Below are 26,990 nucleotides of genomic sequence, written 5' to 3' on the forward strand. Positions count from 1 at the left end.
GACACCCAGGAAGACTAAAAACCTATCAACTAATAAAAAAGTCCTATTGGTGGCCAGGAATGATGAAACAAGTAGAGGAATACGTGAAAGGATGCGCAACTTGCCAGCAAGCCAAAGTAAACATGCATCCGACCACGGTACCGTTGATCCCAAATCAAACACCGAAGACCAGTGAACCGATGAAGTATCTCTCGGTGGATTTCATTACAGACTTACACGAGTCTATAGGGTATGACAGTATAATGGTTGTGGTAGACCAAGGACTTAGTAAGGGGGTAATCCTCTCACCTTGCCACAAAACCATCGACGCACTCGAAACTGCACGAATCTTCCATGACTCCGTCTTCAAACGGTTTAGACTACACAACAAAATCATATCCGACAGAGGCCCACAGTTCGCCTCTGAAGTATCAAAAGAACTCCACAAACTCCTGAACATCAAAACCGCACTCTCCACGGCATACCATCCACAGACTGACGGACAAACAGAACGATCCAATCAAGAGCTAGAGATCTACCTCCGCATCTTTTGCCAGAATCAACCACACAGTTGGGCAAAGTACCTTACGACGGCCAAATTCTGCCACAACCAACGGCCACACTCCACGAATAACCAATCGCCGTTCTACCTCCTCATGGGATACGAACCCTGAGGAATCCCAACTAAACACCGATCCACAAACATCCCGTCAGTAGAAAAATGATTATCTGAACTGCTTAGGGCAAGAGAGAATGCTCTAAAAGCACACAAACTAGCGAGAAGCAAGATGATGAAACAAACAAACGGAAAGTTCACCAAATTCTCAGAAGGACAAAAGGTGTGGTTAGAAAACACCAACCTACGGGAAAAAGCCACCAAATACAAGAAGTTCAACATGAAACGCATTGGACCTTTCCGCATCCAAGAAAAGATCTCTCCGGTAAACTACCGATTATCGTTACCTCCCCATTGGAGGATACACAACGTTTTCCACACATCCCTCCTAACCCCGTATACCAAAACCGACACTCACGGACCAAACTTTATCCGACCACCACCTGACCTTATCAACGAAGAAGAAGAATACAAAGTAGAAAGTATTCTTAGACACAAACCCTGGAAACGCGGACGCTGTTACCTGATCAAATGGCGCCATTACCCTCATTCCGAAAACTCATGGGAACCAGAAGAACACTTGACCAATACTGCGGAGATACTGGAAGCCTATAAGAGAGACCACAAACTGCGTTGAAGAGACAACCACCCCCACCACCACCAATCCTCTGTCTCTCAAAACTCACAACATGTCTACTTCTCACTCTACCGGCTTCTCCATCACCACCTACTCTGTACCCAGCGAAGCCAACATGCTAGCCAACGAACGAGTGTCCTTTGCCCGAGGGCAACAACACAACCAGGCTGACGTCTCTGATGCCATAGAATTAATGTCAGCCAAAAACGCCCACGTCTATCTATTTCGTGAAACAGAAAAACGCTATCCCGATGCGTACCACGCTCTTTCTTCCCTATACACTTTCCTTAACATAGACCTCGTGGCTGACAAACTCCTGAAAGCCATAGACTCACTGCATTCGTTGGAAAGTGAGCATTTGCGGCACAACAATCAGGACTCGAGTATCTGTCGGGTACTCCGGATGGAAAAGTTAGTTTTGGAATCTTTGGAACGACGCTTGAGGATGAACTCCTTGAGTGGGCAGACGGACGCGGCAAAGGCATATTTGGAATTAGGCGGGAAGATCTTGTTAACCAAGGCGCGCACGCAGATAGAGCGAGACGGCTATACGAGTACTCCTCCACCCGGTTTGTCCCGCCGGTCCCCGTTATACCCAGATCAGATCAGTGTTACCCCGGAGCTCACCTACCCCACCATCACCCCACAACCTCCGCCCACCCAGTTAGCGGAAAGATACATTCCCACTGTCCCAACCAGCCCGACCTCACAAGGGTCGAACCCCTCCAGTCCCCGTTCCATTGGGTCGAACCCAGAACCACTAACACCGCAGTCACCTCCGCCTCGACCAGTACCAAATGCCCAAACGCGTCACTTGACGAACCGACGAGGAGCCCGACTGGGCCGACAAGAAGTGATACTCCAGATCCCCGCCGTCAGGACTCCATCAAATCGGCGATCTCGTACGTCAAAGAGTCCGAAAGACAGTCCGCCTGGCGTAACGTGCAGGCCTGAGGCCGGTTCCCCCTCCAATCCAATCAACGTAGATGACGCCAACATGATCAACCAATTGTATGCGGGAACGTACAACCTGGGGGATGATGATCCCCCCACTCCCAAATCCGACACCTCGTCTAATACCCGACGAAAGTACCACCAAGGCGTTCGCAACAACGCTCCTTACTGTCAAAACTGCGGTTGGAGTGATCACCGTACATATTACTGCGAAGCCTACTACTGCCCCGACTGCAATAGACGCGCACCTGGGCATAGTTTCAATTGGTGCCCTATTCGTAGGGAAAACGAAGATAGGATTCTGATAGAGGGATTACATGGAGACGTCAGCTACGACGACAGCTATAACATGGATGGCGAGGGTACCGAATTTCACCGAAATTTGAAGCAAGTAAGGGGGTAATGTTACAATTGTCTACCTTTATTACGGACTACTCATTTCTCTTTACTCATCGGTTATACCATCGGACCGATGACTCACGTCCTTCACATACACTTCCGCTCCTCTCACACTTCTCTTACTTTGTATAGTACTCAGTCCTCAACGGACGGACCTACCCTAGATAGGACGTAACTCCTATCGCCGACTTACTTCTCTATAAATACGCTTGTAACAGTAGTAGTATTCTCCAATACGATTCTACGCAGTTTACGCTTACAAAGCTAGACTCCTAAGATCAGACTTCCATACGGAAGAAGACCAACAACCGTTGGAATCCCTCTATTCAGAATTACATCCTCGAACTTGTCTTCGGATAAGTCTCTTTGAACAAACCCGACGAACCCTCAGACTTTGTTAAGCACTTTGTGCGTAACACTCTGTGGTCAACATATTCATTTTGTCTATAGCCAACCATTTAACAGGTATGATGTTTTTCTTTTGTTTATCCTTTGAGTGTTTTGTTGGTGATGTCAACCATTTTTCAGACTTTGGACAACCTCTTGCAGGAAGAGCGGCCCAGGAATGTAACGTGGATCCATTGATCAAACTTGCAGCCACGCCGGTCATTGCTGTTTTGGCTAGAAGATGTGTTGCACCTAACCTTTTGAACGTGTTGGATATTGCATTCAACATGGTTGTCTTCCCCATACCACCTTGGCCATTTATAACCATGAGTATTTGGTCGGTCTTCAACTCATTCAGGTAATTCGGTATGCTGTTTGCTATTATGTCATGTGCCATACATTGTTCTAGGTTCAAGTGTTGGATATGAGTATTGTGTATGCTTATGTTAATGGGGTTAGGTTGTGCAACTACTGTGGGAGTTGTTTGATTTTTGCTATTTTGAATGATTGCCATATCCTGAAGATTTTCTTGTCCCCCAGGTGTCTTGTACATGGGCAATCTGAGCATTGTATTGTTCCAACCCTGCAAGTATTGTATTGTTGCTGATGTTTGTTAGAGATATATTCTAAATTGTCAACATATTTGCGCTCACAATGCTGAACTGCTTTACAAGGTGCTTTATAGACCGTTGCAGGCCTTCATCTCTGTGAAAATCCCAATGTCTTCTGCAATGTTGATTGCACATGCTGCATACAATTGTTCCGCAGGAGTTCCTTGTTGTCTGTCCGCATCTTCTATGTCTTGTTCAGTCACAATGACTGCTTCTGTTTCCTGCTGACTTGAAGATATATCTGCAGAAAGCTCTTCAAAGGTTTCTTGTAGCCCTCCATATGTTTATATTGTCCATGAAAGTAGATAGAAAGTGCAAGCAGTTGTTTGACTGATAGTTGTGTGTTACTCTGTGATTATTCCTGTCATAGGATCCAGGCAATTGTTTTAGGTGGTTTTTTTTGGTTGTTGGTCCGGTTCATCATGTGAGCGTGACTGGATTGCCTAATAGAAGTGGTGCTGATCAGCCACAAGTTTGAAAAAGGCAATATTAATTACTATTCCACATGGCACTGTGCCTATGTGGCACAAAGGCAAGTCTTTTTGAATATTCGCTTCGTTATTGACACCTGTCCATGCTACCAATCAACTTTGGTGCATGACAATGTCACATCATTCATTTCAAAAACCATACACTTACATGTGGAAGTTTGCGATGAAACCTATCCAAACAGGTCAAAAAGCGGTGTTGATGATGAGAACTGTTGTTAGAAAACCACACACAAAAACAAACTAACAAACAATCCTCCCAGATTCCACGGAACTTGTTTATGGGCTTTGCCTCCTAGAACAGTGGGTGCTCTGGTTGTTCGTGGGGTGGTATGTATGAAGGTCCTTCAAAGTAAAACCCAGAGAGGTATGGGTGTGGGTTTTGAGGAGGAGGGATAGTTGAATTTATAGAAGATGGGGGCTTTGTGATGAGTATAGACGAGCACTACCTTGCTAATCGTAGCACAAGGTAGGTTTGAGAATGACAAAGATGACGAGGTGACGAGGTTCCCAGTGATAGCAGGCTCCTGACGCACAAACTGTAGTGCTCAGAAGGACTCTAATTGAAAGGGATGACAGTGACTTTCAAAAATGACGAGTGACGATGACAGCAGATAGCAGTGGTAGCAGTGGGAAGTATTGTGACCACACTGGATCACAAGTAGCAGAGTAGCGAACTTGAGATTTAGAGAAGAAGTCTGGAATTGAGTACTTTTGTTTTTTTTACAAGGTAAAATACAGGGGTTTATATAGTGAAAAAAAAGGCAGGCTATGCACAGTATAGCTGCGCAAAAAGAATGAGAAAGAACATGAAGGAAGGAATGTACGCTGACGAATCCTGCGTAGTTGCTACAGGATAAGATCATCAAAATAAGGGAAAGAAAGGGATAGAACAATGAATGCTGTGAGTAAAGTTACAGGTTTGTACAGCCATAAAGTAAAGTCCAATAGCAAAAAAAGAGCAAGAAAATCATGATGTCATGGGAAGATGCAGTAAAAAAAGGGCAAGGAAAAACACTATTAGTATCAACACAGTTCCTTTATTGTCAGTCAGGCATTCTAAAAAAATATGTGTCCATAAAAATGATTCAAAAATCAAAAATAATTGCACTGTAAATGAATGTTCTGCTGAAGAAAAAAAAACTGGAGCCACCGGTCCACCACCTAGTCCAAATCCGACAGTTCCATGGCCTTACCAATGGACTGGTTGTGTTGGACCACCTGATCAAACGAGGGAGGGAGAGGAGTAGTTCCAATTTGGAACAAGTGAGTCCCAGGCAGCGTGTGGTAGGTGTAGCTGTAGCGAAGACGATGGACAAAGGATAAGTGTACCCAAGTGAATGGGACAGCGATGAACATGGGCGACGCGAGGGGATGAACCTTCTCCAGCTCAAAAACTACCCACCCACGCTCCAACCAGGCAAGACGAGTGACCGATGTTTTGATAGTATGTGATGGCAGATCGACGTCATGAAGATGGACCTGTTGCCCTATTTGGACCGGCCGCCGGGGCTTTGCTGATATCAGCAGTGGCACGTGGTAGTCAACGGATTGGCAACGGAAGCGGATAGGAAGTGGTGACATCAGAAATGGCGGGGGTGCAAATAATATGAGGAGGAGGAGGGTGGAGGTGACGAACAAGTGGACTAGAATGGGGATCCAGAAACAACCGTCGGGTGAGAATAAAAAGGAGAGGAAGGGGCCCATGGTGGGGCTAGGCAAAGGAAGGGGAGTAAGGGAAACGACAAAAGCGAGGGCGCAATGCAATGTGTAGCCAGTGGCGACGCAAAAATTTGCCGAGCCAAAACACGGAAAGTACCGGATGGAAAAGCAAAGGTGAGCGTGACTGGATTGCCTAATAGAGGTGGTGCTGATCAGCCACAAGTTCGAAACAGGCAATATTAATTACTATTCCACGTGGCACTGTGCCTGTGTGGCGCAAAGGCGAGTCTTTTGAATATTCGCTTCATTATTGACACCTGTCCATGCTACCAATCAACTTTGGTGCATGACAACGCTCAGCTTGCGGTTACAAATATTTTTTGATCTCTACTTTGAGATCGTCCCAGGTAGGCCACACTCCCGCAGTGTAGCACTCCTGTAATTTAACTTGGGCGTATTGACCCGCCACAGGTCTTTTTAGTCAAGATAGCACCGCAGTGGCTACCTCAGAGTCATCAGCAAACACATCTCAGTTTGCCTTGACCCAAATTTGGAGTTTGATCCACCATTCAGCAAATTGTGCTTGGTCTCCCTTGAAGGCACCAGGGTCAGCGACAACTTTGACTTTCTTATTGAACTTTTTCTCAACCAAGGGGGTTTCTGCAGGGGGATTTGCCTGCAGATTGGCGAGTTGCGTAGTCAACGCCAAGATTTGTGTGCACATGTTTTGCAACAGAGCATTGACATCTTGTTGTGGTTGCAACTATTAAGAACAAAGCTTGAAGGAAGTGTCTAGCCACTTGCTGAGAGCAATCAGGGACTGAAACTAGAGTCCAATGTGAGTAACTTTATTATTAGAGAGTATGACAGGTATACAGTACCTAGAGTCCAATGTGAGTAACTAGAGAATAGGAAGCATTGGACTCTGCAATACTGTCCGAAGTTTTGTAAACAAAGGTAAACAAAGCAGCCACAAAGGCGAAATAATAGAGAACACAATCAATAGTGAATGATAGAAGAATAGATAGAGAAAGGAATGAAAATATATATAGGTAGCACAAAGGTGCAGAATCACCAAAACTAACACTCCCCCCTGATGCTGCACCTTCCAAGCATCAGCTCCCCCCTGATCTAATAAGTCCCATCATCTTCCTGAACACTTCCACTTTAGGCTTGGCAAGAGCCTTGGTCAACAAGTCTGCAGGCATTTCAGCAGTGGGAACAAAGGTAGGAGCAATCTGCCCAGAGTCAACAACATCTCTCAACCAATGCCATCGCAGATCAAGGTGTTTCATCCGACCATGGTGCTCAGGGTTCTTGGATACAGAGATGGCAGATTGGTTGTCAATATGAAGGGTGGAAGGAGAGGTGATAGGATAGCCCATTTCCTTCAACAAATTTCGCATCCAGCAGATCTCTTTGCCAGCCTCAACAGCAGCAATGTATTCTGCTTCAGTGGTGGACAGAGCAACAATGTTCTGAAGCTTGGAGCTCCAGGAGACAGCACCAGATCCCATCTTGACAATATAGGCACCAGTAGAACGACCAGAGTCCTTTTCACCACCATGATCAGCATCAGAGAAAGTGGTGAAGAGTTCAGTGGAATTGGGATCAGGACCAAGGACAAGGGAATGATTAAGGGTGCCTTGCAAGTAGCGGAACAAGTGCTTGACAGCGCTCCAGTGAGTAAGACCAGCATTAGAGTTATATCTGGCAAGGACTCCAACAGTGTAGGCAATGTCAGGACGAGTGGTAGTGGCCAGATACATCAGAGCACCAACAGCAGCAAGGTAGGGAATGTCCTTCATCAAAGCAGCATCACTGGATGTTTTGGGAGACATGTCCTTGGTGAGGCGCAAACCAGGATCCATGGGAGTGGACACAGGCTTGCAGTCCTTCATGCCAAAGCGCTCCAGAATGTCCAGAGTGTACCGATGTTGGGAGAGGGAGATGGTGCAATTACTTAGGTCTCTAGTGATGGAAATGCCAAGTAGGTAAGAAGTAGGGCCAAGATCACGAAGCTTAAAGTGCAGGGAGAGGTCCTTGACAGCTTGGTCAAGTGCAGAAGTAGAAGTGGATGCCAGTGTCATGTCATCAACAAAGACAGGGAGGATAATGCGCACATCAGCTCTGTTAAAGACATAGATGGCAGAGTCTGAATAAGTACGCTTGAATCCGAGTTTTTCAAGCACAGTGTGCATCTTCTGGTTCCACATTCTGCCTCCCTGCTTTGTCCCATAGATGGCCTTGTCCAACTGGCAAACAAGATTGCGAGGATCCTGATGGAATCCCTCTGGCTGATGCATGTAGACCTTGACATCCATGACTCCATTCAGGAATGCATGGGAAATGTCAATGGAGCGCAAATGGAGGTTGTGGATGGCTGCAATGGCAAGGACAACTCTGATGGATGATATGCGGACAGTAGGTGCAAATATTTCGAGGAAATCAAAGCCAGGGCGCTGGTTATAACCTTTGGCCACATATCTGGCCTTGTAGCGCTCAACAGTGCCATCTGAGTTGCGCTTGATCTTGAAGACCCACTTGCCACCAATAGCCTTGACTCCAGGAGGTAGTTCCACTAGTGACCAAGTACCATTGCGCTCATGAGCTTGAAGCTCTTCCATGGCTGCCTCTCTCCATTTATCTGCATCAGGACGCTTCATTGCATCTGCAAACAACCTAGGCTCAGCAGAGTCTCCAAAGTGTGCCACTTCATCATCAACTGCCTCAGAATCACTGTCATCACTCTCAATGGCAGGAGTAGGTTGTCTGTGTTGAAGCCACCATAGTCTAGGTGGTCTCCTAGCCCTTACAGGGCGTCTCAGTGCAATAGGCAAGTCAGGAGAAGGTGAGCGATGAGGAGGGTGATTTGGAAGCTCAGGAGGTTGATTCACAGGTGGTTTTGCATCAAGGTCCAAATGAGGCCCATTGTCAGGCAATGGCTGAGGCTGCTGAAGCGCAGCTGGTGGGCCCATATCTCCCCCTGGACCTGGTGCAGGGACATCCTCAATCAGGCCCAATGGCATGGATAGTGAAGGTGGAGTGGGAGGTGGAGGCGGGACATTGTTAGAAGGCCTCTTCAAGCCAGGGAAGTAGCGCTCATCAAAATCAGCTTTCTCAGAGATAACAGTGTGCTTGGTGGTAGGATTGTAGAATTTCCATCCCTTGTATCCCTCAGGGTAACCAATGAACACACATTTCTCCATATGAGAGCCAAAGACGCCTCTTTTGTCCTTTTGCACATGCACATAGGCAGTGCAGCCCCAAACGCGAAGGTGAGACATGTCAGGCTTGCGTCCATACCACAACTCAAATGGAGTGGCATGGGCCACTGCATCAGTGGGACACCTGTTCCAGACATGCACCAAAGCGGACAGACATTCACCCCAGAAGCTGTTAGGCAATGCAGACTCTGATAACATGGCAGTGATACGCTCAGTCAGAAGTCTGTTTGCTCGCTCTGCCACACCATTCTGCTGAGGACGATTCCTGGTGGTATGCTGTCTGACAATCCCATGGTCATCTGTGAATTGCTCAAATTCCTTGGACATGTACTCTCCCCCTTTGTCATCGCGCAGAGCCTTGATTTTACGCTCCAATTGAGTCTCAGCATAAGCCTTGAATCTCTTGAAAGCATCAAAGACATCTGACTTGGCCTTGAGAGGCACAACAACACGGAATCGACTGTGATCGTCAATGAAGGTGACCCAGTAGCGATAACCAGAGAATGTGGGGGAAGAGACTTGGTGTACATCAGAATGGATGAGGTCCAAAGGATGAGCAGAGCGAGTATCAGATGAGGGGAATGGATTGGCATGCATCTTGCCAGACAAGCACAGTTCACAGACAGGATCAGGAGCAGCCTTGGATTCCAGTGTAAGCCCAGTGACCAGATCTCTCTGTATCAGTCTCTTGACATCAGCATGATGGTGGTGAGCCAATCTGCGATGCCAGAGCATCAAATCAAGTGGTATAGTCGCAGTAAAATGTCCCAATTCAACACAAGCAGCAGTAGATCCATCAAGGAATGCTGCATTGTTGTCATTGATAGTTGCAGTGAACAAAAGAGTGTTGTCACGCATAAAGGACATGGAATGAGACGAAATGGTGACATTGAAACCACTTTGACGAGTTAAATACAAGACTGAGAGGAGATTATTTCGAAGATCTGGTACATGGAGCACTCTAGAGAATTCCACAGCCCTAGCCACTTTGCCATTCATCAAAGGATTAAACACCACAGTACCAACACCAGCTGAATAGACAACAGTGTGATCAGCCAGCTTGATTGGCACACGATATGGGGTATAGTGGTGCACCCAATGACGATGAGGTGTCATATGAGAAGTGGCGCCTGTGTCTGCATTCCAATCAATGTCAGCATCAAGTTGGAGAGGGCAATGAGGATCAGAGGGATGAATGGAACGAAGACTTGCATTCCCAGCTGATTCAGTGACCACAGTAGATGAATTGGCATTGTTGGGCGAAGATTTGGGCTGCTGAGAGGTATTCTGAGAGTTGCTGGAGCCTGCCTGAGCCTTATTGCCACGCTTGTAGCGATTCTTAGCACCCTCCACTGCCTGTTGGCGACTAGCAATGTATCTGTGGCATTTGTCTTGGGTATGACCAAGTAAACCACAGAAATCACACTGAACGCGAGTAGAGGTGGTGGATTGGTTGCAATGATGGCAGTTAGGATGGGTGCAGGTGCTATTGGCAGTGGTAGACGAAGAATGCAAGGCAGAATCAACTTCAGCACGACGACGGCGATTGACCTCTTCAGCAAGGAAAGCATCCCTGAGCTGGGTCTTGTCCAAGAGCAATAATTGCAATGCTCTATCCCCAGCACGACAGAGTTTCACAAGATTACCCAGACCTTCCGGCCCAGAAATAGTAGAGATGAAGTGAAGTGGGCATATTGATCAGGAAGCGCCCTAATCATGGCCATGCATGTCAATTCATCGTCCAATTCAGACAATGAGAAGCCAGTAGGACGAAGATTTTGAATCTGATGCATGCCTTCGTCAATTCTGGTCATGAGAGACTGCAGGGACTCGTCCTCCTTCTTTCTGATAGAGAAGAAGTCGTCATAGGCATTAAATCTCGTCCCAGGCTTCTTAGAGATGTGCACAATTGCCAGTTTCTCCCAGATCTTGACAGGATCATCAATGATGCCATCAAGATGGATGCGCTGCTCTTTGGTGACATTGAGGTATAATGCACCAGCAGCCTTTTCAGCTCTCAACTCCCATTTTTCTATTGCTTCAGCGTCAGTCCCAGGACACTTTTCAGCACCAGAGACGAGCCTCCACAGTCCCTTGGTCATCAACCAAGCTTGCATTTCACCACTCCACTGGGGGTAGTTAGTGCCAGACAAGGGATGGAACTTGGGATCAGAGTCAGACATGATGGGTGTTGTATAAAACAATAGAGCAATGATAAATGATGTAGGAGATGGCTATAGGCGATGGAATAGTGGCAAAGACAATGGGCAACAGTAGGAGGCGAGCAGATAAGATGGTGAGGCGGTAGAGAGAGGATATGGAGAGGGTCAGAAAGCGCAAGGATAGGTCCAAATAGGGTCCAAAAAGCGTCCAAAAGCGATCCAGGAGGGTGCTAAGGCTTCCTAGTGCTGCTACAGGGTTACGCCTGTGTTCCCCTTTCAATTCCACACTGATATTAACAGAGAAATCGCCTCGAGACAGTGTTGGTTAATAGGGCTTGTATATGAGTCAACAAAGTGACTTAAGCTCCCCAAACACCGCAGACTGAGAGAGGCTCTAGGCAACAGCAAACTGAGGCAATGCAGGCGAGCTTCACAGTCTATAGGCTTGTTCTATCTGATAATGGACAGAGTAGAGAAGATTGGAGCTTTATGCACACACCAGATATGCCAAAAAGCGAAAAATAGGGCAAAAAGTCGAAATTGATGCAGAGACAGATAAGATGGATGGATTGCCACCAAATCAGAGGTATAGGGAACATTTTTATAGAGTAATAGATGGCCCAAATATCACAAGAAGTGAAGCACAGGATGTGGAGATATGCAATAGGAGTCCAATAGGGGTGAAAGTGCCAAAAATGCGAACTTCACAGAGGATGATGGAGTGGATGGATTGCCCCCAAATTGAGGGTGTAAAGTGCAATAGTATAGGGTAGTAGATGGCTCAAATAGGGCCAAGATCCGAGCACAGGATGTGGAGATATGGAATAGGGGGCCAAAAGGTGGTCAAATGATGATGAAGGCTCACAGAAAGATCCAGCTCAAATCCAACCGCTCTGATAGGTCTCCTAGGGTTATTTAGGCCGTAGAAGACCATAGTAGAAGTTACAGGACAATCAGATAAGGATTGGGCGAGATATGGTGCAGATAAGACCAAAAAAGCGTCCGAAATGGGGGTAACTTGCAACAAGGAGTTGTTTTTGGAGATCAAGATGAGATCAGAGTAATCTGAGGTGATTGATGAGATAATAAGAGTCCCAGAAGACAATGGTTACGATGGATAAGCAGTAGGACGCTTGGATGGTGAGATATGAGGTCAGGAAGATGGCTAGAGCACAGGGCTCATAACCTATTAAGAACAAAGCTTGAAGGAAGTGTCTAGCCACTTGCTGAGAGCAATCAGGGACTGGAAGTAGAGTCCAATGTGAGTAACTTTATTATTAGAGAGTATGACAGGTATACAGTACCTAGAGTCCAATGTGAGTAACTAGAGAATAGGAAGCATTGGACTCTGCAATACTGTCCGAAGTTTTGTAAACAAAGGTAAACAAAGCAGCCACAAAGGCGAAATAATAGAGAACACAATCAATAGTGAATGATAGAAGAATAGATAGAGAAAGGAATGAAAATATATATAGGTAGCACAAAGGTGCAGAATCACCAAAACTAACAGCAACAACATGTCGACTTGTTCTCTTTGTAAAGTAAAAAAAATATAACTGGGGGTCCCCACTTGCTATCTGCGGATCTACCTCTTCCCAGCTGAGTATCAGATCTCAATCTCCGACTACCCACACTATAGTATTTGAAAAGTATATAAAAATGTAAATGTAATAAACCCTGGTCCGAACGGTTGTCAGGGGGTGGTCCGCTTGTTAAGCTGTCAACCCTTCTCCAACTGGCGGAGGCAAGTGCCCGGCCTGGTCAGAAGAAAGGGAAAGTGAAGTTTTTGTATGTAAATTCTAATCAACAGTGGTTCCACACCGATTGCTGAGCTAAGTACTCCCCTTAACGCTGGGGGCCATGTATCAAAAATATTGTTTCTTCTCCCAAAGCACTACAAGGCCATTGCTAGGAGTGCACCTATCTGCTATGCAGGATTTTCTCAAACAATGATAATATTGCCCTTAACCCTGGGGTCCAGGTTTGCACAACGTGTGAGAGAGTAAAGAGAGCAAGTCCTAATGTTACAACCAAGAGTTTGTATACTCTGGCGCACAACTCAGACAAGCAAAAGAGCAATGATGGGGAGTGGTTACCCCTTGGGATAGGACCGAGTTAGTTGTGAGTAAACAACAGGAGGACTCGCTGAGGAGTCTCCTTGATCTATTGGTCTATATATACTACTACAGGTTTGTTTGTACATGTGTACTGTACAGTTGATAGAGGCAGTGGTTGATGATGTCATAGGGCCTAGCCCGTGTGACCAGCTCCACTGCGTGAGAGACTTGTAGCTAAAATAAGAAAAAAGGCAGTGCGGCGCAAAAAAATGGAGTTTGAACAAAAGGAAAAGTGCCGCATGGCACGGAGTGTGAAAACTACAGTAAAAGGCTAAAGAGGAGAATGAAAATTAAAGGTCCAAAAATGTGTTATCGTAACAACACCCATAATACTTAGTCCCTCCAGGTTTGTTTGACTGCTATAGCAGGTGATGCAGCTTCGAGCTTGTGTTTTTGAGCCAGAAGTGGGTGGAGAGGGAAGAGATAGGCTTGCAAGGGTACAAAAAGGGGTGCATCATCACCAATAAATGAAAGATACTTACTGAGGGAGAGGGGGCAATTCTAGGCATGCATTGTACATCTCTAGAGATGTTGTTACAATAACACATTTTTTGGACCTTTAAATTTCTCCTCTTCAACTTCCTTCTGTAGTTTTTACACACTGTGCCATGCAGCACTTTCCCTTTTGTTTAAACTCCACCTTCTTGCACTGCACTGTGTTTCTTTATTTTTAGAATACAAGTATCTCACGCAGTGGAGCTAGTTACACGGGCTGTTCCCTATGACATCATTAGCCACTGCCTTCATCAACTATATAGTACATATGTACAAACAAACCTGTTGTTTACCCACAACTAACTTGGTCCTATCCCAAGGGTAATCACTCCCCTCACTACCTTTATAGCTTTGTCTGAGTTGTGCGCCAGAGTAACAAATTTTTGGTCGTTACAGATGTGGCAATGAAGTTGCAATGGGATGATGGTGATAGGATGGATGTGGGTGCAAGTGTAGATGACAAGTTTTCTTTGGCTTGTGGTTGCAAGGCCTGTGCCTCCTTAGCTAGATTGAGTTAGCACTGAGTTGGGCAAACCACTCATAGAAAGTACTTTTTTTTTTTTTCTTAGTTTGAGCCCTTGTTACTGCTGCCTGTTTCTGCCTGTTGACCTTGCTCTTGAGGACTTGAGCATTGTAGCGGCAAATGAGGCTCTCCAGAAAACCCCACAATGCCTTGCCATCTTTTTCAAGGTATTTTCAGTCAGCAATGAGACTGCAAAGGTAGGTAGGCAACCAAACATGGTGGAAATGGGGCATGAGAGCTGAGAGGACACCTTCAGTCCAGAAGGCACTGAAGGGAATCCAGCAATACAAAGGGCCTGTCTTGAGAGCCCAGCACTGAGCAGTGAAGTCCATCAATAACTTTTGGGCATGCTTGACAGTGTTTTTGGTGAGTGGGAGAGGGAGTGAAGGACTGAAGACTTTGTACTTGCCCTTTGTTTGAGTGGATTCTGGGAGCTGCAGTGAAGCTGGTTGGGGCAGTTTGAGTTCAGTGGGCAGTTGGCCATACATAGCTACAGGTGGATGGTACAGTTCACACGGGCTACACAGAGATGAACGCCTTGCAGTGAGGAAATCAGTGAGTGATTAATCACCTGGATTCTGGTAAGTGTTGTGGATAGCGACCTGCGGGCAGCTGCCATTTACATGATTGCTGAAAAAGCGCACCAAGTTGGGTGCCATTTTTGGCTCACTTGCTGGTGTTGTTTGGACTGTCTGTTTACATTTGACTCATTGTGGCTTCAACATTTTTCCTTGTTGGTGCACAGTGATGTTGCTGATAACTGACACTTCTACATAGGTTATGCAGACAGCATCATCATCTGGATTTTGCCCTGCCCTTCCTTTTTGCTGCACCAAGCTGCTCAACAAAGAAGGTAAACCATAATTTACTACCTTTTGGATATTTCTCCTATTAATTCCCATCCCAAAGGCTACCGTTGCAATAATGACTCAAGTACCAGGGTTGCCTTCAAATAATTGTAGGGTCTTGTGGTTGCACGCTGTGAAAGTCACTGAGTACCAAAGTTGGATGGTCATGGATCATTCAGCCTCTGGTAAGTGCCCAGATAAAAATTGTGTGACACAATATGTTAACTCAATTGTATTGCAGTATACCACCGCCTTTTTGCCTGGGTTCAGAACCAATGGGATTTCAGGGAAGTCTTGGCTGCCAATGCTATGGGTGAGTGACTCAACAACCACTTGAATATTCACATGCTCACAAAACTATTGTAGGTGGTAGTACTGACCCTCAGCCAGACCAAGAGCACTGCACACAGCTATGGTTTCTTGACCAGGTATTAGTGTGGCTGTTACAGCTATGAGAGGTACATTTTCTGGTAGCCTTTGTTGTAACCATCCCATCTGATTGTACGCCTTGTGGAAATCAGTGCCCCATGAAGACACAACATGTGCTTCAATTTTTCTGGACTCTATATAGATATTGACCATTGGCATTATTGGATCTTGTCCACCAGGTTTTGTTCTTTGAGGTTTGCTGCCTGGATGCTACTGAAATGAACCAAAACAGCTTTGATGCCAAGGTTGTTCATTTCTGCAGCCTACTCTTACAGTAAGTTTTTGTTTCTTGTTCTCTTTTGTCTTGCAACTAACCTGTGTATCTCCCAGTGCATTTAACACTGTCACTATCAAAATGACTGGTTTTTCCAGTAAGGGGCCCACTCTAATAGGTTTGCATGCTAATTCTTGCACGGTGAAGAGCAATCCATAAAAAACTGCCATTTTTCCACCTCCTGTTACGAACTATGTCTCTTAAGGACTTTATTTTCTTCTCTGAGTAGCTATGCACTGCTACTTATTCTTATTCCCACACTAGTTACCTGTTATGGTTTCTCACTGGTCATTGTTTGTTCAACACAAACACCTACCCTAAAGTAGGACAGTATATATAGATGCTTGTATTGTAGTAAACATCTCCAATATAATTGTATGCTTCAACAGTGCAACTTGGTTTTCATCAGTAAAGCCCTCTTTATCAGAATATGTCTCAAACCCGTTACCTACGGGCTTATCAGAAACCACTTCATTGCCAGAAATCCCTCTTGTTAGCAGGCTTGTACACTCCAAGCATAACAAAACAATTGTATTCCACATCATCCCACACTTATTAGTAAAGGGATGAAAAAGACAACAAAATGTCACAAGGAAGAAGGCCCACCACTAGGGCGCAGACTAGAGCAGAGCCTACCCAAATGGCAACACCCCCAGTGTCATCTAGACAAGAAAGAACAACAGCACCACCCCCCTTTCCCCAACCCAACGTCACCAGACTCCACACCAGAGAACAAACAGACACATTCTACAAAGCCAGAACATGTTGGCTACAGTATTATGCAAGAAGTCACCCACAGCTAATACCCAGAACCCAGCACGATCCCCCAGTAACTGAAGCAGACGTCTACAACAAAAATGATTTTGAAGAATTCATTGCAGAAGGCCAACCGATACCACCACCCACATCACAGATACTTCCCACAGCACCTAATACATCTCCTATCCCACCAACAAGCACCATGTCCAACACTGCTACACCCAAACCTACCAAATTCAGACAAATAGATGATTTCAATAGAATGCCTGACCGGGCCAACAGATGGATGTTGTCAGCCAAGGCATACTTTTACATAAATGATGCCATCTATGACTCAGACAAGAAGAAGGTCTTCACAGCACTCTCCCGCGCAAGACTTACAGTTTGTTTTGGGAGAGTCTACTTTAACTGTAGTGATTTCATCAGACATTTCAAAGAAAAGAAGGGACAAAAGAACATACCTTCATTTAACAAGCTATTGGACGCTGCAGGCATTCTTGGCTGGCGCTACGCTTTCACCCAGGCGTATAGAAGGGCACAAGACCTAGAAGCTATGGGTTCAGACAATGTCAGAGCAGGCAAAGACAGTCTGTCAAAGAAATTATGCATACCTGTTGAATGTTTGTGGTCTGAACACAATAGAGCCAACAACCAGATGGTAGCAGGAGAAAGGAGAGAGGGAGAACAAGATAGGGAAGGTAAAGAGGATGAGGGAGCTGGTGATGAAGCTAGCGTTCTATCAGGCTTGACGACAATTAGTGAGATGGGAAAAGCCGGCTCACAGAGAGATGTATCGCTGTTGATGATGAGAACTGTAGTTAGAAAAACCACACAAAAACAAACTAACATACAATCCTCCCAGATTCCATGGAACTTGTTTATGGGCTTTGCCTCCTAGAACAGTGGGTGCTCTGGTTGTTCGTGGGTGCTATGTATAACAATCCTTCAAAGTCAAACCCAGAGATGTATGGGTGTGGGTTTTGAGGAGGAGGGATAGTTGGAATAAAGAAGATAGGGGCTTTGTAGCAAGTTTGGACAAGCACTACCTTGCTAATTGTAACACAAGGTAGGTTTGAGAATGACAAGATAATGAGGTTCCCAGTGGTAGCAGGCTCCTGATGCACAGACTGTAGTGCTCAGAAGGACTCTAATTGAAAGGGATGACAATGACGTTCAAAAGTGATGAGTGACAATGACAGCAGTTAACAGTGGTAGCAGCGGGAAGTGTTGTGACCACACTGGATCACAAGTAGCAGAGTAGTGAGCTTGAGATTAGAGAAGAAGTCTGGATTTGAGTTCTTGTTGTTTTACAAGGTAAAATACAGGGGTTTATATAGTAAAAAGAAAGGTAGGCTATGCACAGTATAGTTGTGCAAAAAGAATGAGAAAGACCATGAAGGAAGGAATGTACGCTGACAAATCCTGCATAGGTAGTATAGGATAAGATTGTCAAAATAAGAAAAAGAAAGGGATAGAACAATGAATGCTATATAAGTAATGTCACAGGTTTGTACAGCCATAAAATAAAGTCCAATAGCAGAAAGAGGGCACTGCATTGTTGTTACAATAAGCGGTGGGTTAACCATTATAAACGTCAAGAACAATATATTGGGTTTTGATGGCCATTAGGTCCTCTTGGTATTCCTCCGACTGTAAGGACCATTTTATTATTTTCTTATCTTCGCTATATCTTGGTTCTTGAACACTTTTCCTATTACACCTCTGGCTCTAGGGCTAGAGGTATCATTTGCCATTTTACTTCTCATAGCCCTCACAGGCTTTCTTAACCATTGCTACCATTTTATATCACAGATCAGAGACTGGGTATCGCTCCCAGCCAGCCAGCACACTGGGTAGGGACTGGTAGTAGGCATTCCTCCAACCAGCTCCAAGCCCCAGTAAAGCCTGGATACACTAATAAACACTTTGTTCAGGATTGTACCTCATCATGAGGATACGGTTCCTGAACACATGTAACAAACCTCTATTATTAGTACAAATTTCTCACCGCTGATTAATCAAGTTAAAAGTCGTACAATAGTTGTTCTCTCTTTTTCTTATTGGCCAATTGATTTCTCAGACCACTTTTCAAATATTCTCCTTTCAATCTGAGGAACGAACAGTTCACTATATAAAGCCTTACCTATTCATGTATGGCTCCTTAGTTTTCTATTACTGAATTTACCCGCTTTACTCCTCAACAAAAACCTTTGAAGCTTACCTCTCAAAGTCCTCTACTCGCTATATTAACTAGCGTCTGTCGACCTCAAGCTCATCGAACCTCTTACTCCCTGCAAGTGCAGAAGGAGACAGGTTTTGTTTTTGTTATAGTTTATCGTTGCCTCACACCAACACGGGCCAAGTTTCTATTTCACTCTCATAATTCACTCTTTCTGAATCATAATAGTTAGTGATGAATGCATAGGGCAAACATTGTGAGTGGAAAACAACTAACCAGAAACATCAGAATCCTCTGATTGAGATAACAGCTGCTGTAGAAGTTCATTGAGATAGGATACATGATAAATGAGTAGGAAAAGCGTCACAATTTTTTCAAAAATAGGTGTACTAAATTTGACTGTTTTATTTAATACACCCTTGTTCCTCTAAGAAGTAATGACAGTCCGTAGTGGCAGCTGTAGATGACTGTACTTTGAGTAAATTGTCAAAACCCTTGTTAAGATCATCGACTAAGGCTGGTTGCTCCGGTACACCCAAGGTGAATTGGAACTTTGCACCTGCTAGAGTTCCATATGACCAATTGCTAAAGTTACCATTGGGACCACAGTATAACTTGAAATCCTTGACTTTCCCAATAATAATCATGGCAGACTCATCGCCAGTTTGCTTGGTGATAACCCCATGACCGTTGCCTAATTGTTTCCAGCCCATGCAGGACAAGAATACTGCAGATGCAACATAAGTGGAGAGGCTGCGGGTGTTGTTACAATAAGAGACAGCATCGAATACAATGACAAGGGTAAGAAGGAAGAGCTGAAAAAAATCTGTGTTGAAGTATTCATTTAAATAATATAAATTAGGAGGCACTTTACCTCTTTAGTGTGGATGATGTTGTAATTGTAGAACCAGCGGTTGCCATCATCATCAGTTGAAATGATGACTTGGTTTGGACTCAAACTCCACATGATCCACATAGGAGAACTGGTCTAGACTATAATGTAGACGTCACGTTCTACAGGTCATCAGTTTTGAACAATTTGGAAAAGATGACAGGTTGACTGCAACAAAACTCTTTACAACAACAAAACATCATGTCTATGTTCTCAGTTCTGACAATAGAGCATATATTGCGCATATCAAACTTTGTTACATTCACTAGGGAGCAAAAAAGGTCAAAACAATTACTAGTTGAGGTCATTGAGAAATTACCTGAAGAATGGTGTGCATTATATGCTACTGCCGTAGAAGAAAAAAGGGGTTCACATAGTATAAATCAAAAAAAAGTAGGAGTGTAATGGGAGAAGACAAAGAACCTCCCCATCAAATGGACCATCACAGGCATACAAAAAATTTCTGGATGTTGGGGATACAGAAAAAAGCAAGGGACATATCCGCCAATTTATACAACAGACAAATAACGCTGCACTTAAACAAGATATATGTGCTGTATGCGGAAGCTTGATGTTTGCTTATGGCTTAACAAAGATCCTAGTCTCATCAATACCTCACAAAAGCTGCCTGTTTCCCTATTCACCACATCCTAAACAACACCGAGACTTTCACTAGCAAATGGTTTATGGATGGGTGAAGTACCTGTTGAGCTGAGCAGGTCAATAATCACTGAGAGGAGGTTGATACCACAATATTTCTTAGCGGTACATGTCATCAAGCTTTATCCAAAAAAATTGGTGCAAAAGATTGGGATGCCAAAGGTTTGAATAGTGGAATCAGGGAAAATGTATTGACATACCGATTGCCAACCAAGGACATTCTCAACATGGTAGCCAATTCAATCTTACTACACAGTCTTAGTGTGCTTTCGTCAACTATTAGAGTGACAATTGTTGGGCCGAAGAATATACCTGAAAGATGCATGAATGGCCTGTTCCTAGTACAAAGAAATGCTGTGCAAGACGCACTGAAGTTCCTGCAGCATAACAACCCATTATACTCTGATATAATAATCAGTGAAGATTGCATTGCTACCAGATAATAATGTTCCTCCAGAGCTAATGGACAATGTTCAATTTTCGTCTGACATTGATCAGCTCGAGATAGAATGTTCAAACTATGTACCAGACAGAAGTGAAGGTAAGAATTGTCAACATTCAGCGGGGAAATAAGCTCATACCCAGTGACTTGCAGAGAATCTGAAAATTTCAGGAGTTACTGATATGGAGGATAATGAAGATGAACACAGCTCTGCCGAGCAAGGTAAGAAAATTTGCGTAGTCCTACATGGCCAGCTATTAAATTATCCCAAAGAGGCTACCATACCATTACAAACTCTAGGAGTGGTCAATGCATCTGGAAGCAACATTCAATAAAACAAACTACTTGCTCATGCATTGGCGAATATATCAAAAGATCTGAAAAAAGGAGGTTATGCAATCAGAAGAGGATCACTGTTTGTCAATGAATACCCTCGGACTGATGAGGAAGGGATGAATTATGAGGGACAAACAGAGGATCCTAATCACATGCTTGGTACTTTCCCTTGGTTGTTTCCATATGGGCAGGGTGGCTTTGAAACAAACAAGAAAAGAAAGGTCACTTACGAACTCCATGCGCAATGGGCATTACACTATGGAGATAAGAGGTTTCAACTGGATCATCAATTCATGTTCCAGGCATTTGGGGTTATACAGAAGAAATAAGTCTGTCGGTCTGCATGTTTACAACTTAGCAAAAACACATTCCATCAAAATGAAGAAGCCATATAATCATTAAATGTCTCAGACTTTGCAATTGCAAGCAAAGAGGAGAGCCAAAAGAAGACCATATCAAATCCTACCATAAGATCACTCAAAAGGCACTTATCCACCATCAGGGCTAAAGTAATGGGTACGGATGAATCCAGGATTAAACTTTGAAAACAAGTTTGGGGATTCACCATTATGAAAAATCCACCATCAATTTGGTTAACAATAAACCCTTCCAATTCTCATGATCCTATAGCCCAGGTTCTTACAGGCAGGTGCAGAAATCAATCAATCTCACATGTCCAGCTTGTAGTATCAGGAATGTGTTTTGTAATTGAGTCACAACACTATCCCAATAGATAGTTTCAAAATGACGTGACACATATTGATCACCCCAGCCCATGACATAACCAACTACCTCTGGTGCGCTGAATTCTTGCTTGCGACTTAGTGTGTTGGCACATCTTTGAAGCATTTTTTTGTTAGCATTTTATAGGTCTGCATTTTGCCTCTCCTTAGCTCTGTGGAAAGCCAACGTCCTTGCGAGCAGGGCAGTTATGTTTGAAGATTCCCTTTGCTTTTTGGACATGTTATTTGTTATATACGAGGCAAGACCTTTGTTCCAAGTCCATTTAGCATTAGTTTAACATCATGATTAGCATATATGCATTCCATAATTTCAGGGTTCCATGCGTTGAGGTATGCCCATAGTTTTTTTGAATCCCACTTCCCAAACTTGTCTGCCCAATCTTCTGATGCTAGTGAGAATGGTGCCTGTTGTTTGCAAACAAAGTGGCCATCCACAAGTTTTTGGCATCCTTTGCCACATCTATGAAGTTGGAGTGATTTGCTCAAGGTCGCTTCTGCTTGTTTGGCCACATCTTCATAATTGTCATTAGGTTGCGTTAGGGCCGCTGTCATGCGCCAAAATTGATTGGTAGCATGGACAGGTGTCAATAACGAAGCGAATATTCGAAAAGACTCGCCTTTGCGCCACACAGGCACAGTGCCACGTGGAATAGTAATTAATATTGCCTGTTTCGAACTTGTGGCTGATCAGCACCACCTCTATTAGGCAATCCAGTCACGCTCACCTTTGCTTTTCCATCCAGTACTTTCCGTGTTTCGGCATTTCGGCAAATTTTCGCGTCGCCACTGGCTACACATTTCATTGCGCCCTCGCTTTTGTTGTTTCCCTTACTCCCCTTCCTTTGCCTAGCCCCACCATGGGCCCCTTCCTCTCCTTTTTATTCTCACCCGACGGTTGTTTCTGGATCCCCATTCTAATCCACTTTTTCGTCACCTCCACCCTCCTCCTGCTCATATTATTTGCACCCCCACCATTTCTGATGTCACCACTTCCTATCCGCTTCCGTTGCCGATCCATTGACTACCACGTGCCGCTGCTGATATCCGATCCGTTGACTACCACATGCCACTGCTGATATCCAATCCGTTGACTACCACGTGCCACTGCTGATATCAGCAAAGCCCCGGCAGCCGGTCCAAATAGGGCAACAGGTCCATCTTCATGACGTCAATCTGCCATCATATACTATCAAAACATTGGTCGCTCGTCTTGCCTGGTTGGAGCGTGGGTGGGTAGTTTTTGAGCTGGAGAAGGTTCATCCCCTCGCGTCGCCCATGTTCATCGCTGTCCCATTCACTTGGGTACACTTATCCTTTGTCCATCATCTTCGCTACAGCTACACCTACCACACGCTGCCTGGGACTCACTTGTTCCAAATTGGAACTACTCCTCTCCCTCCCTCGTTTGATTAGGTGGTCCAACATAACCAGTCCATTGGTAAGGCCATGGAACTGTCGGATTTGGACTAGGTGGTGGACCGGTGGCTCCAGTTTCTTTTTTTTCAGCAGAACATTCATTTGCAGTGCGATTATTTTTGATTTTTGAATCATTTTTATGGACACATATTTTTTTAGAATGCCTGACTGACAATAAAGGAACTGTGTTGATACTAATAGTGTTTTTCCTTGCCCTTTTTTTTACTGCATCTTCCCATGACATCATGATTTTCCTGCTCTCTTTTTGCTATTGGACTTTACTTTATGGCTGTACAAACCTGTGACATTACTCACAGCATTCATTGTTCTATCCCTTTCTTTCCCTTATTTTGATGATCTTATCCTGTAGCAACTACGCAGGATTCGTCAGCGTACATTCCTTCCTTCATGTTCTTTCTCATTCTTTTTGCGCAGCTATACTGTGCATAGCCTACCTTTCTTTTCACTATATAAACCCCTGTATTTTACCTTGTAAAAACAACAAAGAACTCGATTCCAGACTTCTTCTCTACTCTCAAGTTCACTACTCTGCTACTTGTGATCCAGTGTGGTCACCACACTTCCCACTTCTACCACTGTTAACTGCTGTCATCGTCACTTCCAACTTCTGAAGTCATTTTCATCCCTTTTGATTAGAGTCCTTCTGAGCACTACAGTTTGTGCGTCAGGAGCCTGCTATCACTGGGAACCTTGTCACCTCGTCATCTTTGTCGTTCTCAAACCTACTTTGTGCTACAATTAGCAAGGTAGTGCTCGTCATTAAGCCCCCATCTTCTATAAATTCAACTATCCCTCCTCCTCAAAACCCACACCCATACATCTCTGGGTTTTACTTTGAAGGACCTTCATACATACCACCCCACGAACAACCAGAGCACCCACTGTTCTAGGAGGCAAAGTCCATAAACAAGTTCCGTGGAATCTGGGAGGATTGTTTGTTAGTTTGTTTTTGTGTGTGGTTTTCTAACAACAGTTCTCATCATCGACAGCGTGACTGGGCGCGTCAGCAAATCCGTTCCTTCTAACAAGGCAACATGAGGACAGATGATTACGTTACCCGGTTCCTGGCCCTCTCCATTCAAGGAGGGCTCTGCAATGAACACGCAGTAGAACTGCTGGAGCGCAATGTGAACCCCCGCATTGCAGAACAAATCTACTTGCAGGATACAAGAAACGACAACTTGGCCCTGGTGGCTGAGGAAGTACGATGAGTCGGTAGAGCCGTAGAGCTCTACACTATGCACCAAGATGGCAGGTCCAGCACCAAAAACAACACATCCCAGAGGCGCCCTGGGTCATTAAACCAACCTAATCACTCTCACAGGTTCAAGCCGTTTGGGCTGCAGCCAGGACAGGGTGCTCCTATGGATATCAGCGCAGTCCAAGGCGGACAAATGTGCAGATTCAAGGGCAACTGTTACAACTGTGGAAATGGGTCTCAGATGGGGGTACAATAATGTACGGATCAAAGAAACAGATGCTTGGAAGGCCGCGTTTACGTGCCACTGAGGATCCTTTGAACCCCTTGTTATGTTCTTTGGGTTAACCAACTCACCGGCAATGTTCTAGAGCATGATGAATGAGATCTTTGCGGATATGGAAAACTGTGTTGTCATTTAAATTTACAATTTATTAATATTTAAGAAGTCGGACGATGAGGCTGAGTACAACAGGATTGTGCAAGAAGTCCTATGACGCTTATAGGAATGGGACCTATTCGTCAAACCCAAAAAATGTAATTTTAAAGTGAAGGAAGTAGACTTCCTTGGTATGATCATAGGCCAGAATGGAGTCAGGATGGACCCTGAGAAAGTTCAAGCTATATTGGATTGGCCAAAACCTACTTGTGTCAAAGGAGTTAGGGCCTTCCTTGGCTTAAGCAATTTCTACCGAAGATTTATTGAAAACTTTGCAAAAATCACGAGACCGTTGAATGATCTCACTAAAAAGGATATTGTTTGGCACTGGGGCGCCAAAGAACAAGAGGCTTTTGATAAGCTTAAACAGGCATTTACAACAGCGCCCATATTAGCATTTCCAGAATTAGACAAAGAGTTCCGGCTAGAAACCGACTCTTCTGATTTTGCTACTGGGGCTGTTTTGTCCATTAAATGCCCTGACAATCTTTGGAGGCCTTGTGCCTATTTATTGCATAGTTTGTTGCCTACAGAGCGCAACTATCAAATATACAACAAAGAGATGCTGGCCATCATTAGAGCTCTAGAGCACTGACAGCACTACTTAGATATTGCCTTCTTCTTATTTTTAGATACAACTCTCTCACACAGTGGAGCTGGTCATGTAGGCTAGGCCCCATGGCATCATTAGCCACTATTTTTATCAACTGTATAGTACATAAGTACAAACAACTCTGTAGTAGTATATATACCCCAATAGATCCAGGAGACTCCTCAGCAAGTCCTCCTGTGTATACCAACAAACTCACTGCAGCCTGAGGGGTAACCACTCCCATCATCTTTTTTATAGTGTGTTTTTGTGTGCGCCAGAGTAAGTCACTCTTAGTTGTTACAAATTCCCTACCTGCCCACAGTGATCCTGAAACAGAATACTATGAAGACTTATCAGCTTCATCCTCTCCAATCAGTGAATTAGAAGAGTTAGTTTTAGCAGTTGACAATGTAGCCTTTGAAATCTCCCAACTTTGCCAATACATTGCACTTATTAAAGGACACATTCACAGCTGCTCAAGGATTCTTGTGGGAATCAGATCAAGTGTCCAAAGAATTATTCAGATTTAATTTGATTCACCTGAAGCACTGCCCAATCAAGATCTACAAACAGAGAATTCTAGAAACCCCTCGTTGGAACAACAGCTCATGGAGACGTGAACTCAGACAACAAGTAGCAAACCACAAAACTGCTCTCCTAGTGTTAGCAGATCGAATCGCCCCACACCTTTTGTAACAACCAAGAGTTAGTTACTCTAGTGCACACAGAACACACTATAAGGAAGATAATGGGAGTGGTTACCCCTTAGGCCGTACCAGTGGCAGTAATGGTTTTGTTGGTGGGTATGAATATCACTTCTTTGGAGAAGCAATCAACTACCACCATTACTGAATCATACCCATTTGACTCGGGCAGATCCGTTGTGAAATCAACCGGTATATCCTGCCAAGGACCAGCTGGTATTGGATTTGGCATAAGTTTACCGGCTGGCGATTGATGAGAATTCTTAGCCATGGCACATCTCAGGCAGGATTTTACGTATTCCTGTATGTCTTTGACCATGCCAGGCCACATGTAGTTTCTGGAGATCAACTCCATTGTTCATTGCCACCCAGGGTGCTCAGCCACTGGAGTGTCGTGATGTCTGTCTATTGCTTGATCCTTGCAGACTCAGGCACATAGATTTTGTCCTTAAAACGGAAGAGCCCATCTACCCATAAATAGTTTTCATTGCCATCAAGGTGTGCCTTCTCTTCTGAGGAGATGTCTTTCCTGAAGATTTCCAGGAGATCAGAATCTTGCCCAATTCTAACATTGGCAACCCTTGATTGGTCTATCAAGGTAACACCTTTGTTATCATCTCTTATGCCATTGGCATGATCCTCTCTTCTGGATAAAGAATTGGCTTTCCCCATAGAGCTTCCAGGCTTATGAATTAATTTATAGTTAAACCTAGACAAGTATACCACGTAGCGGGCCTGTTTCCGGTTCAAGTCTTGGGCCATCATAAAATGATTCTTATGATCAGTTGAAATTTCAAATTG

General features: G+C 44.4%; 6 protein-coding genes across 6 annotated transcripts; 3 read left to right on the forward strand and 3 right to left on the reverse strand.

The window, feature by feature from the left end:
* Positions 1–1,543: 1,543 nt before the first annotated feature.
* SERLADRAFT_400075 (uncharacterized protein) lies at positions 1,544–1,931 on the forward strand (the record flags this gene model as incomplete). Its single annotated transcript, XM_007322745.1, has 1 exon — positions 1,544–1,931. A coding segment is annotated over one exon (265 nt), but the record flags the coding sequence as incomplete, so codon positions are not given.
* Positions 1,932–9,853: 7,922 nt separating this feature from the next.
* Positions 9,854–10,279, reverse strand: SERLADRAFT_400077 (uncharacterized protein; the record flags this gene model as incomplete). Its single annotated transcript, XM_007322746.1, has 2 exons — positions 9,854–10,096; positions 10,173–10,279. A coding segment is annotated over one exon (185 nt), but the record flags the coding sequence as incomplete, so codon positions are not given.
* A 359-nt stretch (positions 10,280–10,638) lies between these two features.
* SERLADRAFT_400079 (uncharacterized protein) lies at positions 10,639–11,089 on the reverse strand (the record flags this gene model as incomplete). The annotated part of the gene is made up of 1 exon (XM_007322747.1): positions 10,639–11,089. A coding segment is annotated over one exon (198 nt), but the record flags the coding sequence as incomplete, so codon positions are not given.
* A 4,092-nt stretch (positions 11,090–15,181) lies between these two features.
* Positions 15,182–15,967, forward strand: SERLADRAFT_411060 (uncharacterized protein; the record flags this gene model as incomplete). The annotated part of the gene is made up of 5 exons (XM_007322748.1): positions 15,182–15,290; positions 15,347–15,418; positions 15,472–15,533; positions 15,714–15,808; positions 15,865–15,967. The coding sequence occupies 5 exons, from the start codon at positions 15,182–15,184 to the stop codon at positions 15,965–15,967; spliced, it is 441 nt and encodes a 146-aa protein (XP_007322810.1).
* Positions 15,968–16,391: 424 nt separating this feature from the next.
* On the forward strand, positions 16,392–17,465 carry SERLADRAFT_442220 (uncharacterized protein; the record flags this gene model as incomplete). Its single annotated transcript, XM_007322749.1, has 1 exon — positions 16,392–17,465. The coding sequence occupies one exon, from the start codon at positions 16,392–16,394 to the stop codon at positions 17,463–17,465; it is 1,074 nt and encodes a 357-aa protein (XP_007322811.1).
* A 1,685-nt stretch (positions 17,466–19,150) lies between these two features.
* SERLADRAFT_411061 (uncharacterized protein) lies at positions 19,151–19,975 on the reverse strand (the record flags this gene model as incomplete). Its single annotated transcript, XM_007322750.1, has 3 exons — positions 19,151–19,561; positions 19,621–19,734; positions 19,958–19,975. 3 exons carry the CDS (start codon positions 19,973–19,975, stop codon positions 19,151–19,153), a joined length of 543 nt encoding a protein of 180 aa, XP_007322812.1.
* Between the last annotated feature and the right edge of the window lie 7,015 nt (positions 19,976–26,990).

Source organism: Serpula lacrymans (genome assembly GCF_000218685.1).
Source record: "Serpula lacrymans var. lacrymans S7.9 unplaced genomic scaffold SERLAscaffold_13, whole genome shotgun sequence".
NCBI classification, from domain to species: Eukaryota; Fungi; Basidiomycota; class Agaricomycetes; order Boletales; family Serpulaceae; genus Serpula; species Serpula lacrymans.